At 54.3% G+C, this 13729-nt stretch overlaps 1 protein-coding gene across 1 annotated transcript in view; it reads left to right on the forward strand.

Annotated features, from left to right (window-relative positions):
• The first annotated feature begins 23 nt into the window (after positions 1-23).
• LOC121362877 (gamma-aminobutyric acid receptor subunit gamma-4) overlaps positions 24-13729 on the forward strand; it is a 34322-nt gene continuing 20616 nt past the window's right edge. The window contains exons 1-3 of the mRNA XM_041484780.1: positions 24-132; positions 5374-5522; positions 5725-5792. Of these exons, the coding sequence (XP_041340714.1) occupies positions 77-132; positions 5374-5522; positions 5725-5792 (273 nt within the window). The 5' untranslated portion in view covers positions 24-76. The remainder of the gene's footprint in view (positions 133-5373; positions 5523-5724; positions 5793-13729) is intronic.

Here is a 13729-nt window from a genome sequence, read left to right on the forward strand (position 1 = left end):
CCGCCCCCGGCCCGGCCCCGCGCTGAGCCCCGCACGGCCGCCGCCGCCCCCCGGGGCCGCTGCTCGCCTCGCAGAGATGCCCCGGACGGTGCTGCTGCTCTGCCTGGCCCTCGGGCCGGTCCTGCGCGCCAGGTGAGTGCCCCCCACCCCCGCCGACCGGGACGCCCCCTCCCCGCCTCAGTTTCCCCGTCGGGGCAGTGGGAGGGGAGGGGGTTGGAGTCGCAGCGCCTCTCGCCACGCTCGCCAGCCCGGCTGCAGCGGGGGTTTGGCACTTCCGTGACCCAGCTGTTCCTTCCAGCGGGTCCCGTCGCGGCAGCACCGAGTGCCTGCATGTCCTCTGCACCCCGGGCTCCCCCTCCGCATGCCGGAATGGAGAGGACGCCCCGCTTTCCACCCTGCCATCACCCCGCTGGCTAACCCTGCCGGGGACCGAGCCCCTTCGGGGCTGCCCGGAGCAGGACCGGAGGGAGCTCGGCACCTCCGGGAGCCCCATCCATCACCGGGGCATTTCCACGTGCAGTCGGGCTGGGTGGGAAGGAGCTTGCGTCCCCTTCCTCGCACTCCATCGCGGGGCCCCCGAAGCCCCCGCAGGGTGTGCAGCCTGGCAGCGGGAGGGCAGCGCGGGCTCCTGCCCTGCCCTGCTCTACAGGTTGGCCGCAGGTCGCGGCTCTGGTGCCAGCCCGGTGCCAGCTCGATGCCAGCCCGGTGCCCCCAGCGCGCTGGGCGAGGAGGCGAGCGGAGGCAGGGGCGGGCAGGTGGCAGTGTTCTCCCAGGGCCAGCCGTTCGTAGCGCTTTTCTGTAAACAGCGATGAAAGGGCCCACGCAAATGGGGGTTTCAAGTTTCTTTTTCCTTTTTTTTTTTCCTTTTTTTTTTCTTTTTTTTTTTTTTTTTTTTTTTTCACAATTCCTAGCCCTGCTGATGAGTTTAATGGCTAGATGGGGAAAGAACATGTTGTCAGCAGATTGTTACCCCCAGGGCTTGGGGGAAGAGGGATTTTACTGGCTGAAGCTAATTGGCAGAATAAGCCGCCTTAAAGCCGATCAAATCCCATTACAGATGCAGTCAGGGACAGGGAGCATGAATCCCGCTACTAATGGTCTGCCCTGCCGCTGCTTCCCGACCCCGGGGGTGGACACAAAGTCCATCCCTGCCATGGTCCTGCGTGGTTTGGCCTTCCCAGGGTCGAGGAGCAAGAGCTGCCCCACTGCTCGTGCCCTGACACAAAACCCCCCGGGAGGAAAGCCGTGCAGGTGCCGGGGGGCACTGGAGGGCTGAGAGGGGGTGGATCCGTGGTGGTCCCCGTTCCTGTGCCCCACCATCTCTGCAGTGCGTTGCCACGAGCCCTGCATTTCCAGAGGGTGAGTTGTGAGCTGCAGGATCACACAGAGGAGTAATTAAATCATGTATTCATATACCCTTGAGCAGGAATGTTCACCCCACATCTGGCCCAGCCTCTCTTCTGCCCAGTGCCTCAAGTCTGCTTCTTCCCTGAGCCCTGCTTTGCCAGGAGCAGTGGCTGTGGAGGTTGAGGGGTGGGCATGATGGAGTGGGAGAGGAATCCTGTGAGAGGAGAAAAAAGAGCAAGTTATATCAGGGTCTTGCTCTGCATTCACTGCATTTTTCCTGGGTGCAGTTGTGGAGGGTGAACCTCCTCTTCCCCATTCCTCATGGTGGGTGCTGGGGTGAGGAGCTCTGTGAGCAGAGCTGTGTATGTGAGCTCTTCTCCCAGTACAAACAGCAAGACCCTTCCCCTGGCACTGGAGCAGGCTGGATGCTTTTTGCCAGGTGATTCAGCACTCCCCAGAGGGTGCCCCCAGCACACAGGCTCACTCACCAGCCTTTCCCAGGGCACTGCCTCGGCTGGGACCAGGGCAGCCAACTCTGAGCCCTGAAGGCAGGATCCCTGCACAGCATCACACCAGCTGCTGGGCTTGGCAGGTGGTTCAAGCTGTGCAGATTGGACCACTGGGGCTTCATGGAGTGTGTTGTCAGGGGTAGGAAGACATGTGAGATGGGTAGGGGGCAGTTAGAGGCCCCCCCATCCTTAAATCCTCTGCCTACATCTAATTCAGAGTCACCTGCCTCAACACCCCTGTGCCTACAGCCCTAGGAGGCGTTGGGATGGGTGAGTAAGGGCACATTAGCATGTGGTAATTAGAATTGACCACAGTGCTTTTCAGCCAAGGGAAATGTTGTTGTTGCATTTTTCTGCTCTCTTTTCCTTGGGAGCAGGGAAGGCTTTCAGCTGTGTTTGTAGCAGGGCTGGATACAGCCCGGGGAGCTGCATCTGTGCTGGGAGGTTCCTGCCTCAGGGCCACCACCAGCAGTGAGTAACAGTGGGTGTGCAGCCCAGCCAAGCACCACCAGCTGCCCCAGCAGGCAAGGAGCAGAAGTTTCTTCAGGGGCTCGTGGCTCTTGTTGTTCTTCCCCTCCTCCTGCCAAGGGAACACCTTGGCAGACAGCTTGGGCACGGGGGGAGGGAGCCAGGCACCAGCTCTTTAGGTGACTTTCCCCAGCAGTGTGTGTTTGGAAGCCTCAGCCAAACAGGTGTCTGCTTGAGTAAGAGGGAATTAGGGAGCCGGGGCACGGCTCTGTCCTGCTGTAATGCCACGGGCTGCCCAGGGAGAATTGTCCAACCTCATCCATACATGTGAGCACATCCGAAAGGACACCTCCCTGCCGTGCCAGCCTCCTGCTCGGGGCACCAGCAAGAGCTGCCAAGGCCCCAAGTCCTCTGTCAGGACCAGGGATTTCTTTGCAACACCCCCAGTTCTGCCCTGCTGCCACCCTCCTGCCCACCTCCTGCCCACACTGTGGCTGTGTCCCAGCCCCATGGCCCTGCTCTGAGGAGGGTGTTCTGGCATCTCAACATGCAGAGGTGAGGAAACACAGCTCTGCCTTTGCCCCTGGCTGCACAGAGACATATGAGAACTGGCTGTCCCCTGTCACCAAGCCAGCTGCTTTGTGCCTGGAGACGGAGCTGCCAGGCCAGCCAGTGTTCACAGCACGTTGGGGATCTCTGCAGGTCTGCAGTGTGACATTTCCATTAGCAGCTGGAGGGGGGATGCACATGTCACCTTAACACCTCTTCTCTGCAATAGATCTCAGGCTCTTCCCTTCTTGGTTTAAAGTGGGGCCACCAAGAAGAGAAACCAGGGAGGAGGTAGTGGCTTACATAGGGTGGCATGAGAGTTACACTCTTGACCAGCAAGGGCTGATGTGTGTCTGTGTGTGCACAGGCACTCAGAAGAAGCATATTCTCTCCAGCAAAAGCTGGCTTGGTTATGCTAAGATGGCTTAGTATGGTTTAGTTGACTGGAATTAGCTGAATTAGCAATAAGCATATTTTTGGTAGTGTCCCTGCATCTGTAATAGGGATGTGACTCCCTGGAAATGCTACCCCAAGCTTTGGTGTGTTAATCAGTGACACTAAATGGGGGGAAACCAGAAGTCTGAGAGCAGGGCGAGCTCAGACGGGGTTTGCTCAGCCTCCAAAGGGATGTTTCAGTTTCTGCTGTAGCCTTACAGTTTCTCAGGATTTTTGGCAGGGCAGGGGTATGTGCAGAGTTCAGTGCTGGCAGGTGACTTAAGTAAGGTCAAGGGAACACGGAGAAAACCTTTCGGTGTAGCTGCTCCCACTTTGCCAGAGGCAGCCTCCATCACCCAAAGCTCTGGCAGCAAGGCAAAGCAGTTCAGATTGCTTTCCCCCGCCCTGAGCTGCGCTGCGGGCACATGTCCACCTTCGTTGCTGGCAGGAGCGGGGCCAGCCCCCGATGTGAGCCCTGTGCCGCTCTGGGGTGGGCTGGCGGTGTGCCCTGTGCCCTGCAGCCCTGGCTGCCGCAGAGCTCGCTGCTCGCCCGCCTTGCGGAGCCAGCGCCACAGCAGAGCCCGGCCAGAGCGCTGCCTGGCGCTGCTCGCGTGGGGAAGCGCATCCTGACAGCGCTGCTTAGCACTCCTTAAGCATGGTTAGAAAGTGCGGCGCAATCAGACGGGAAACAATGCGCTGATGTAGCAACACCTAATGCGCGGCGGCAGGCGGCCCGGCCCGTGGCGGGGACGCGTCCCGGCGCCCGAGAGCTGCCGAGATGCTAAGAGTTTTAAAGCCATTGTGAAAGCGACTTTTGTCTGGGGTTTTGGAAGAGGAGCATCTGACAAATCGGCCGCAAAGTGTCAATTTAATGCTTTTTCGCCCCCTCCGAGCGCCTCGGTCGGGCTGTGCCTCTCCAGGCGCTGGAGGGAGATGGGGATCCGTGGTGCCAGGTTGCACCTCGGAGCTGCGAGGCTGCAGCTGGGAAGTGTCAACGCGGTGACAGCTCCCGCTGAGAGACCCTCCCTGTCGCTAGAGCAGGTGACACGGCAGACGTGGAGGGGGCTGTGCCGGCAGTGGGAGCATCCTCTCCCACATATGGCTGTGGCATTCCGGGGACAGCCTTGTGGATGAGCTGCCCAGAGCGGCGGCAGGTGGTTGGAATTTCCCGGGTGACCATGTGGACCTAATCTAATTAGACGGTTTAGGAAAACTCCTCTAGGAAAAGGGAGGTGTGCAGAAGGTTTAGAGAGGGCAGGTTTGAAAGGCAGCGAGAGAAGCTGTTGCTAAGTGGATCATGTCCAAAGGAGGATGGATATGAGCTTTCCTTGCCTGGCTTGGAACTGGGAGATTGGGAAGATGGGAGATCTTTAAATGGGAGCTCACGCCACAGGCTGGGGAGGAAGGGTTGGTGAGTGCAGGGAATGGGTTGTGGCAGGTCTTGGCCTGGAGGCAGAGGAGTTTGCATAAGGCTTTAATTTCCAGGGATCCGTGCAGGGCAGATGGCTGGCTTCCTGGCATGCCAGACTGCAGGATGCCTGTGTGGTAGATTAGGACCTCTTTTCTCTGAAATGCATTTATTGCAAGTGTCTTGCTCCCCAAAAACACTGTTTTGTCACTGTCTGTTTCCTCAGAGGAAGCCTGCTTCAGGTGTCAGCAGCAGGCAGAGTAGTGGAGGTATTTGAGGTTAACAGGCAATTCTGTCAGCAGGAGCTGCTGGGTGGGATGAGCAGGAAGGCAGGGAAAGCAGGGACTGCCTCCCACACCTCGGGGATGAGCAGTGTGCCTCCAAAGGGAGCTAAGGAGGAGGTGAAGCACTCCATGCTAGTCTTTCCCACTGGTAGCAAGGCCCCTGCATGTCTGGTGACCCTGAAGTGAGCAGAGGTGCCAGGTGAGTTGTGTCTTCTTGGCAGTGTGGCTGAGAGGAGAGCTCCTCATGCTCTGCCTTTTAGCTGCACTGCATCCTCCTCCTTTGATTTCTCTGGAACACAGCTGTGCCCCTGCTCCCAGGGAGTTCCAGAGAGCTGTCACAGCCCCGTCCCTGCCCTCTGTCTCTCCTCTCCAGGTGTGAGAGCACAGAGGAATATGATTACGATTACCTCAGCATCAATAAAACCTGGGTCCTCACGCCCAAGGCACAGGAGACTGATGCCACGCAGATCCTCAACTCGCTGCTCAAGAACTACGACAACAAGCTGAGGCCTGACATTGGCAGTAAGTGTCCCCTGAAGCTCCTTGTGGCCACAGGTGGTGACCTGGCCTGGCCATGTCTTGTGTTTTCCATGCTTTGGTTCCTGCTGTAGCTGGGATTTTTGTTGTGGTAGAGCCACACTCATCCCAGATGTTCCCCTTGTCTTCATCCCTCTGCCACTGCTCCTGGCCCCAGCTGATGGTGCCTGTTTTCTTGTCTTTCCAGTCAAGCCCACGTTCATTGATGTGGATATCTACGTGAACAGCATCGGGCCGGTGTCTGTCATCCAGATGGTGAGTGCCCATGTGCCTGCAGGGCACGGTGGGTGCCCCCTCCCCGCAGTGCCTGCAGGGCACGGTGGGTGTCCCCTCCCGCGGCAGGGCTGGCCCAGCGCTGGGGCAGGTGGTGTCCTGCTGCCTAGATGTGGTGTGAAGGTGGTGTTGGCATGAGAGGAGGTTTCCTTTACCTTGGTGAGAGGTGCTCTGGCCTGTTGGAGCTGGAGCTGGAAAGGGCTGAGCACCATCCCTGGTGAGGAGCAAGGTTCTCTAGTGGCCTCGGTGAGCTCTCATCCCTTCCACTGGGGGATGATGCTGTCTTTGGTCTCTGCTGGCAAGGGGTGGCAGACACTTCTGCCTGGTGGCTTTGCCCTCTCCTCCCTAGGAAGTGTGTGGGCACCAGGATACTTAGGACAAGGTGGAACCAGGGCAGTGTGTTTCCAGGAGGACTGAGAGAGGTACCTGGAGATCGTTTCCATGGTTCCATGGTGAAACTTGGGTGCCCAGGCCTGGCTGGTGGTGCTGAGTAAGGGGAAAGCAGGGGGGCTTCAGCTCCAACATTTCTTCTTCATAGTGTAGCACCTTAGAAAGATGCTTCCAGGACTGTGACAATTTCTCCTTATGGCTCAGGACCCAGCAGTACCAAGAGCTGTGAAAACACTTAACAGAGACACTCTTTGATCAGGAGAGCAACTGTTGACTATTTAATTTTCACAGGAAATTTCCTTTATTATTATTTTCCCTGAAAAATCATCTTTTTTCCCTTTTCTAGCAAGGAACAAACCTGACTGCTGTCAGGTTTTGAAAGACTTCTCCAGTCCACTGGGCAGTGAGGTCGAGGGGACAAAAGCAAGACACAGCCAGGACAATTTGGCTTTTTTTATTTCTCCCAATGCAAAACAGAGCAGGAACAAAGCAGAGCAGGAACAAAACCAGCCCCCTTAAACTGAAAGAAAAAACAAACAAACAAAAAAAAAAAGTGCTCCCAGGATGGGCAAGTTATTTTTATTTTCCAAAGTACAACATTTCCAAGGAACAAACCCCTCTGGGGACGGAGGGATGGTACAGTAGCTGTAGTACCAGTTCCACTCTGAGGAACATTTTGAAGCAGCCCTTCTGGCCGACCACCACCGAGGATGTGCCCCTGGCAGCTCCTGCTCACGAGCCAGCAGATGGGCACTGGCTGGGCACTCGCTCGCACGACGAGGGCACCATCAGGAGGCCCAGCAGGGATGGCCTCGAGGCTCAGAATTTCCTTGCATTGCTCCAGCATGCCTGGTCTCGAGGAGAAGAACCACAGCCTGAGCTGTGTGGATGTCACAATGTCACACCCCTGCCACGAGCCCCTGCAGCCCATGGGGGTGTGAGGCCAGCGTGGCACAAGAGCAGCAGTGCAGGGGCTGGGTGTGCTCACCCCTCCAGGTAGAGCACAAGGGTCATGTTACAGCTGGCTGCTCTACCTGCTTTGCAGTGCCCAAGAAACCCACACAAAACCCAGAGCACATCCCCATCCTTCTCTTTCCCTCTCATCTGTTCCCACCACCCTTTTCCAGCCCTGCTGGAAGCTCTGCCCCCCACGCTGCCATGGGAGCACTGCAGAGCCATGCAGGTGCTAGCAGCAGAGAATGGTTTCTAAAATCCAGTCTGCATCCAGAGTTCATCCTTCCTCCTAAACGGGGATGCTGCTGCTAGGCTGGTTTCCTAAGAAACACAGCTTATGCCATGGTGATGGGGATGTGAGAACGTACGTACGTCCATCCCAGGCTTTCAGGATTTTGGATCTGCTGGGCTAGTACCAGCCATAAATGGCTGCAGGTACAGGAGCTTCAGGCACATTCAGTATCTCTGGTATTTTTGGGAAAACAAGATGCCAGGCAGTGACAACAGCCACCCCCACCAAGGGGGAAAGCTGTTTTGTGAACTCAGCCCTTACTAGAGACCAGGAAATCATGTGGGAGAGCTCAACCCATGTGTTCAGCTCTTTCTCAGAGTCAGAAGAAGCTTTTTCTCTTCGTGAAGTGGGGCTCCACAAGTGCACAGGACCCCTGGGGTGGCTGGCACTTGGAACTGCCAGCATCTGCAGGGCTGTGCTGGGGAAACTGCTGCCATGGGGCTGACCACCCCTCTGCAGCCTTCCCACCTGAGGAAGGGATTGCTCCTCGTGGGAATGGCCAGCAGCTGCTCAGGCAGGGAGGAAACTGCTCAGTGTGGACAATTTTGAGGGGTTTTACTGTATCAGTCACAACTGGCTGTGCTGTGCCTCTGAAGTACCTTGGTGCTGCCAGTCCAGGGTCTCCAGGGGGTCCCAGCAGTCACCTGAGATCTTGAGACCTCCATATGACACCCCAGGTAGACTCTCCAGGGATGTCTCCTTGTTCACTTAGGTAACTTCTTAAGCTTGAACATGTGATGCCCTTGAATTGTGAAACCTTTTCCCACAAGACTGAGGTGATATTAAAGTTACTGAGGGCAGCTAGACCCAGGTGTCAAAGCCTCAGATTTCTGCTATCTGTACCCTGTATATTTTCCCCTGTTCATGGGAGAGGCTCCATCCTGCTCCATGGTCTCCTGAAGCAAGAGGAAAGGGCAGTGACAAAACTGCCACAGTGTCACCTCTAGACTTGGCTGCTTCACCCAGTTGTTTGGTGTTTGTTTGCTTTCCCATGCTGATGAAGTGAATTAAGTCATTCTGTGGGTCATGCCAGCCCCTGGCAGGCTGGCATCAAACACATGATAGATGGTCTTTGCTGGGGACATGTCATTCCCCCTCTGGCCCTGTTGGTACAGCTTCTCCCAACCTGAGAACCTCTGCCCTCTCTCACTGCCAGGCCCATCCCACATGCCTCATCTTGCCTTTTCTCCATACACAACCTGAGGAAATGCACATTTCCAAGGGAAGGGAGCTAGAATTTGTCTCAGAGCTAGATCTCTCTTGAGCCCATGGTGACATTTCACTCTGCCACAGACAGAGAGGCTTGTGTAGGCTGGAAGGTCCACTGGAGGGGAAATGTCCCATTGATCTCTTTTACGTGCATTGCCATGACACTGCCTTACGTAAATATTTCTCTCACATAGGCTGTGTAGAAGACAAAAAACCAAGTTCTGCTTTTAAGAGATACAGCAGCATTGCTGTGGCTGTTATCTTGGATCGCTGTGGCCTATAAATCTGCAGCTGAAAGCTACAGGATGGCCTGACATGCTGCTGGAGTAGAACACTCCAACTTACCTGGTTTAAACCCCGGTCTGCTGTGATCCCCTGCTCACCCTCAAAGGGTTAATGTCTCACTGCTGTCTTCATCCTGCTGGTGCTCTGTCAGGGATTGGAAGCTGGCCCTGCGTAGCCACTGCCCAGCCTCCAAATGATAAATCATGTCAGGATACAAAACTGATTCCGGTCCTTAAAAATGAATAGGTGATTTGAAAATGCTCTGTGCTGGGTGTGAATTCTGCGTCTCCCTCATCAATCACTTGTCATAAATAACATTAACATTCAGGAGTCAGCAGAAGGTGGGCAGCTTCGGAGCGGGAAGAAATGTAAAGTGATTTCCTGATATCTTTTGTACGCCGGAATGGCAGTCTTGTTTCCAGTTTAGGTGGCTGAACAGATTTTATTCTGAAAAATATTCAGAATATTCTATTCAGATTTTATTCCCTCTTTTAGAGGGAAAGGACCCTCTGTTCTCTCCAAGCAAAATGTGGCAGTGACCAGAAGCAGAGCTAGAAGATGGTTCAAGGACAGGAAGTGGGACAGGGGGAAAAGTGGGACCATCAGGTCCCACAGCTCTTTACTCCATGGACTGGGATTTCCTCCCCAACCCCGTGAATCCTTGGGTGGGATTGCGGCACTCAGCACTTCTCAGGGTGGCAGAAACCTGTGTTTACACCATCAGGGGAAGGATGCCCTGGGCCACAAGCCCCTCCAGTGCTCTGGTTACCACTGAGCACTGGCCAGCACCCCCTGGAGCCAAATGAGTTATCACCCATGGTGCTGCAGCTTCCCAAGCTATGTCTGGAGCTGGATGCCCAATTAGATTCCCATTAGCACAGTGCTGAGGTGTCCCTGGCTTATCAGAAGCTCAGCCTGATGCAAAGTCTTGCCTTCATTCCCTGAGCATGTTTGTGGGAAGAGGTGCCAGGGAGGAGACTTTGGGTTCAAATTTTTCGCTGACTGGTTGTTTGCTGGAGGGATTTGCTCCTGGTTTTGTTTTGTAATGGCTTTATTGCTATAGATTATAGCTTTAACTGGTGTCAAGGGCACCTAGAGCTCTGGATCACCTTCCTTTAGGGATGCTTAACTCTCAGGAAATGAAAGTAAAGCGGGTGCCAGCTACTGGGGCTGAGTGTCTTTCAGTCCTGAGGATGTCCCTGAAGTGTCCATGAGGGACAGTGTGAGAGAGGGGGGGCGAAGTGCTTCTCTTCTGAGCTTGGGGATGGAGCAAGTCTTGCCCAGAGCTTCTCAGATTACTCCCAGAGCCCAGAGCTGAATGTCCTTTTCTTCCTTTCTTACACAAAACCAGGTGTGAGGCTCGAGGAGCCAGACTGAGAGCATGGTCCAGACACTGTGGTAACCTCCTGGCAAAGGTGAATGGAGACATGTCAGTCACCCAGGGACCTGCCTTGGTTACCTGCTTCAGGTGTTTGGGATCAGAGGCACTGCACTAAGGGCTGGTTTGGGTGCTGAGGTCTCCTCTGTTTGCTCTGTGGGAGGAGGAGATGCCCTTGTGTGCCAAATTTTGTAGCAAAACAGAATGACAGCTTTTCTGCTGGTGTTGTACACAACCTCAATCTCATTACTTAATGATAATAAAGATGGAAAGAGCAAAATTGGCCTCCATCATTCACCAGGGGCCAGGTTCTGCTGCCTTGGAAGTGCCTGTGATTTCCAGTGGGGTTTCTGAGCTCCTATCTCAATTGTTACAGCAAATTGTTTTCTTATCTCTGCGTGTGAGTGGGGGGCTGGAAGCTGAAGAAGATATCTGTCCAAATACAAGTGCTGGCTTTTCCCCCCTTGCCTCTCTAGGAAGGGGAAGCTGCACACTATTAAATTCATAATGCTCTGCTTGGCTACATTAGCTATCATGCAACACACTCACAAAATTGAGAGTGAAGAACATATTTTCCCACATCTGGAGTAGTGCAGAAAGCATTTAATAGATTTGCATGTAGGGTGCATTTGTGGAGATACTGTGAAAAAGGAGGAGGGAGGGAAGAGGCAAAAGTTTATTCGTTATCAGCTGATGAATAATTAATTTACAAACATTGTCTTGTTAAATATAAATTAAATCCTCATTTGACACACTTTATAATTTAGAAGTATAAGCCCAGCATGAATGAAGAGAACCCCCCACTGACTCTTTTCATGTAAATCCCGAGGAGGCAGGGAGGGAGGCTTGGCTTTCAAAGTTAAAGCTGACAAGGGCTAGTGCTTAGGAAGGGGCTGATGTGACAGAGCGAGCTTGGGGACCTCGGGCACTTCATCTCGGCTCGTGGGGAGGTGGCTGAGCGGGCCGGGGTGGCAGTGGGTGTCTGCAGAGCCCTTCTCCAAGGATTGCTGCTCACACTCGCAGCTGCGGGGGGCTGAGCTCCGGATCGCAATCCCCGCCTTGCCAGACAGAGCAGCGAGGCTGCAGCTGCTTGGGAAGGGCTGAGCTCCCCCAGCAGCAGGGACAGGGACCCCCGAGAGGGGAGCAGGGCTCTGCAGGAGCTAAGCCACCCTTGCAGAGAGCCCTGGGGCAGCTGGAGGCTGGGGAAGCTGAGCCACATCCCAAAAAGACAGCCCCGGGTAACAGCCCCTCTGTCCCGCTGCAAGGCTTGGGTTAATTCCTTCCTTTCTCTCTAAAAGGCAGGGAAACCAAGACCAGTAATAATCGTCTGGCTCTGAGGAACACTTAAGTCTTGATTATACTTAGCTTTGGCTGCTTTGGAATAAGTAGGAAGGAAATGAATTGAAAATGGCACGCTGTTTAAAATGCTCCACTGTGTTCCTCTGGAGCACAAGATAAGCCTATAGGTAAAGGAAATTTGCTACCTCCCCCCTCCTTCCCTGATAATAATAGGTTCCAGCAGTTGCACAGCACTTCTCAACTGAAAGGACTTAAAAATCCTTCACAAATCATCTGTCTGGGAGGCAACAGCCCAGATGCACCCACTTTAGGGTGGATTGCAGTGCCTAAAGCACGCTGCTGCCGTGCTCTGCCAAGGGCTGCCTGCTCTGCCCGGCCTGCCCGGTGAGCAGCGAGAGTTGGCCATCAGCATAAACACGGTGGGGTTCTGCAGGACACACTCTTGTTTGGTCCCCGATAACGATGTGGATCACAGAAATTTAAAGTGTTGGGAAGTGGTACTGCTCGCTAACAACCCCAGTGCTTTTTCTGGCTGTTATTTTCCATGCCTGAGTGATGGCTCGGTGCTGCCGGAGCCGGTGCCGCATTTATTGCGTCTTCACAAATCCTCGTGTGCTTGGAGAGTGCTCACATCTCCTGATGCCTTGATGTTCAGGAGCAGTCACTGTCCCTCATGCTGGTGTTCACACAGCACTGAGGTCAGGTACAGAAGGCAGCAGCTCTCCTCATGAAAAGTTTGTATTTCCCTATGAAACGCCCCCCAGGCCACTGAGAAATGACACCAACCACGTGTGACTTGTGGGACAAACCATGGGCTGCAACTAAGGTCTAATGAAATAAATAAGTTGCTCCCATCCTAAACATATCCCAAGAGCTTCCAGAATTGTCAAAGTTTGCTTCCAAAACGGAAAAGAGCTGATTTATTCACTATGAATAATTCAGCCAGCTCCTTTTATTATCCAGAACATACACTAATCCCCTCCAGATATTTTCTGTGTGACATCCACGTTGGTATTTTATTTACAGGCTGTGCAGAAAACTCAAGGAATCTGTTATCAGGGAAGACGAGTGAAAAGCTGGAGGTTTGCATCTGAAATTTGGAGCTAAATAAAACATGAAAATCTGGACAGTGGCCTCCTGGGGGCAGGGAAAGAGCTTTTCCTCGGAGGCATTTCTGGAGAGCAAAGCCCTAAAGTTAATTAACATCTGTGCTCGCAGCCTGGTGCTAAATGGGGAATGTGGCTGTACTTAAAGGTTTCTTAAACTGCAGCATCAGTGCTGGCACACAGGTGCCACAGTTGGGGCAGCCTCTGGCCCTCGGGCAGCACGGGATAAATCAACATCCATAATGAAGTAATCGGCTCTTGTAAATTCCTTCACGGATCCCATTTCCGCCCTTCTGCTGGCAGGAATGACTCAATCCCTCATTCATTTCGTGCCAGCCTTTGGAGAAAACTCGCATTTCTTCAGCTGGGCTGAATGCAGAAGGGATTTGTTCGCCCTGAACCTTGCCAGGCAGCCTGGGAAGGATGCACCAGTGGGAGCTTCCCAAGGAGCTGCTGTGCTCGCTGTACCTGCCCTGAGAGCATTAATTCCTCTCCCTTACCCACAGAAAACCTTTCCTACAGTCTGGGGTCACAGCAGCTGCACGCAGTTCCCCTTTCCAGAGGTTTCTGCCAGCAACAGGGCTTCCTGCTTGTTAGAGGGCCACAGGGACACTTTTCCAGTGACCTTGTCCTTGCTGGGGTCTGGCCCAGGCTGGAGGGATGTCCCTGCCCTGGCTGCTGGCTCTCAGCTTGGCAGGCCATTCAAAGAGGCTCTGCTGTGATGCAGAGGCTGCACTGCTGCATGGTGCGCACGCAGCTTTGCGCTCTGCACTGGAGGGGATGCAAAGCACTGCTTCCACCCCAGTCACCCAAAGGAGCTGCCCTGCAGGCCCCCAGGATGTGCTCATGGACAGGGCAGGAGGCCTGTGTGTGATCCAGCTACTGATCTGTGCTCTGCCCCTCATTAAATTGATTCTTCCAAGTCAAAGGGAGAGCGCTGCTGTGTCAAATTTGAAAGATATATAGACTCTGAGCTGTACCAATAGTTGTCACTCACTGGCTTGAA

Source organism: Pyrgilauda ruficollis, unplaced genomic scaffold (assembly GCF_017590135.1).
Source record: "Pyrgilauda ruficollis isolate IOZ18807 unplaced genomic scaffold, ASM1759013v1 scaffold67, whole genome shotgun sequence".
Classification (NCBI taxonomy): Eukaryota; Metazoa; Chordata; class Aves; order Passeriformes; family Passeridae; genus Pyrgilauda; species Pyrgilauda ruficollis.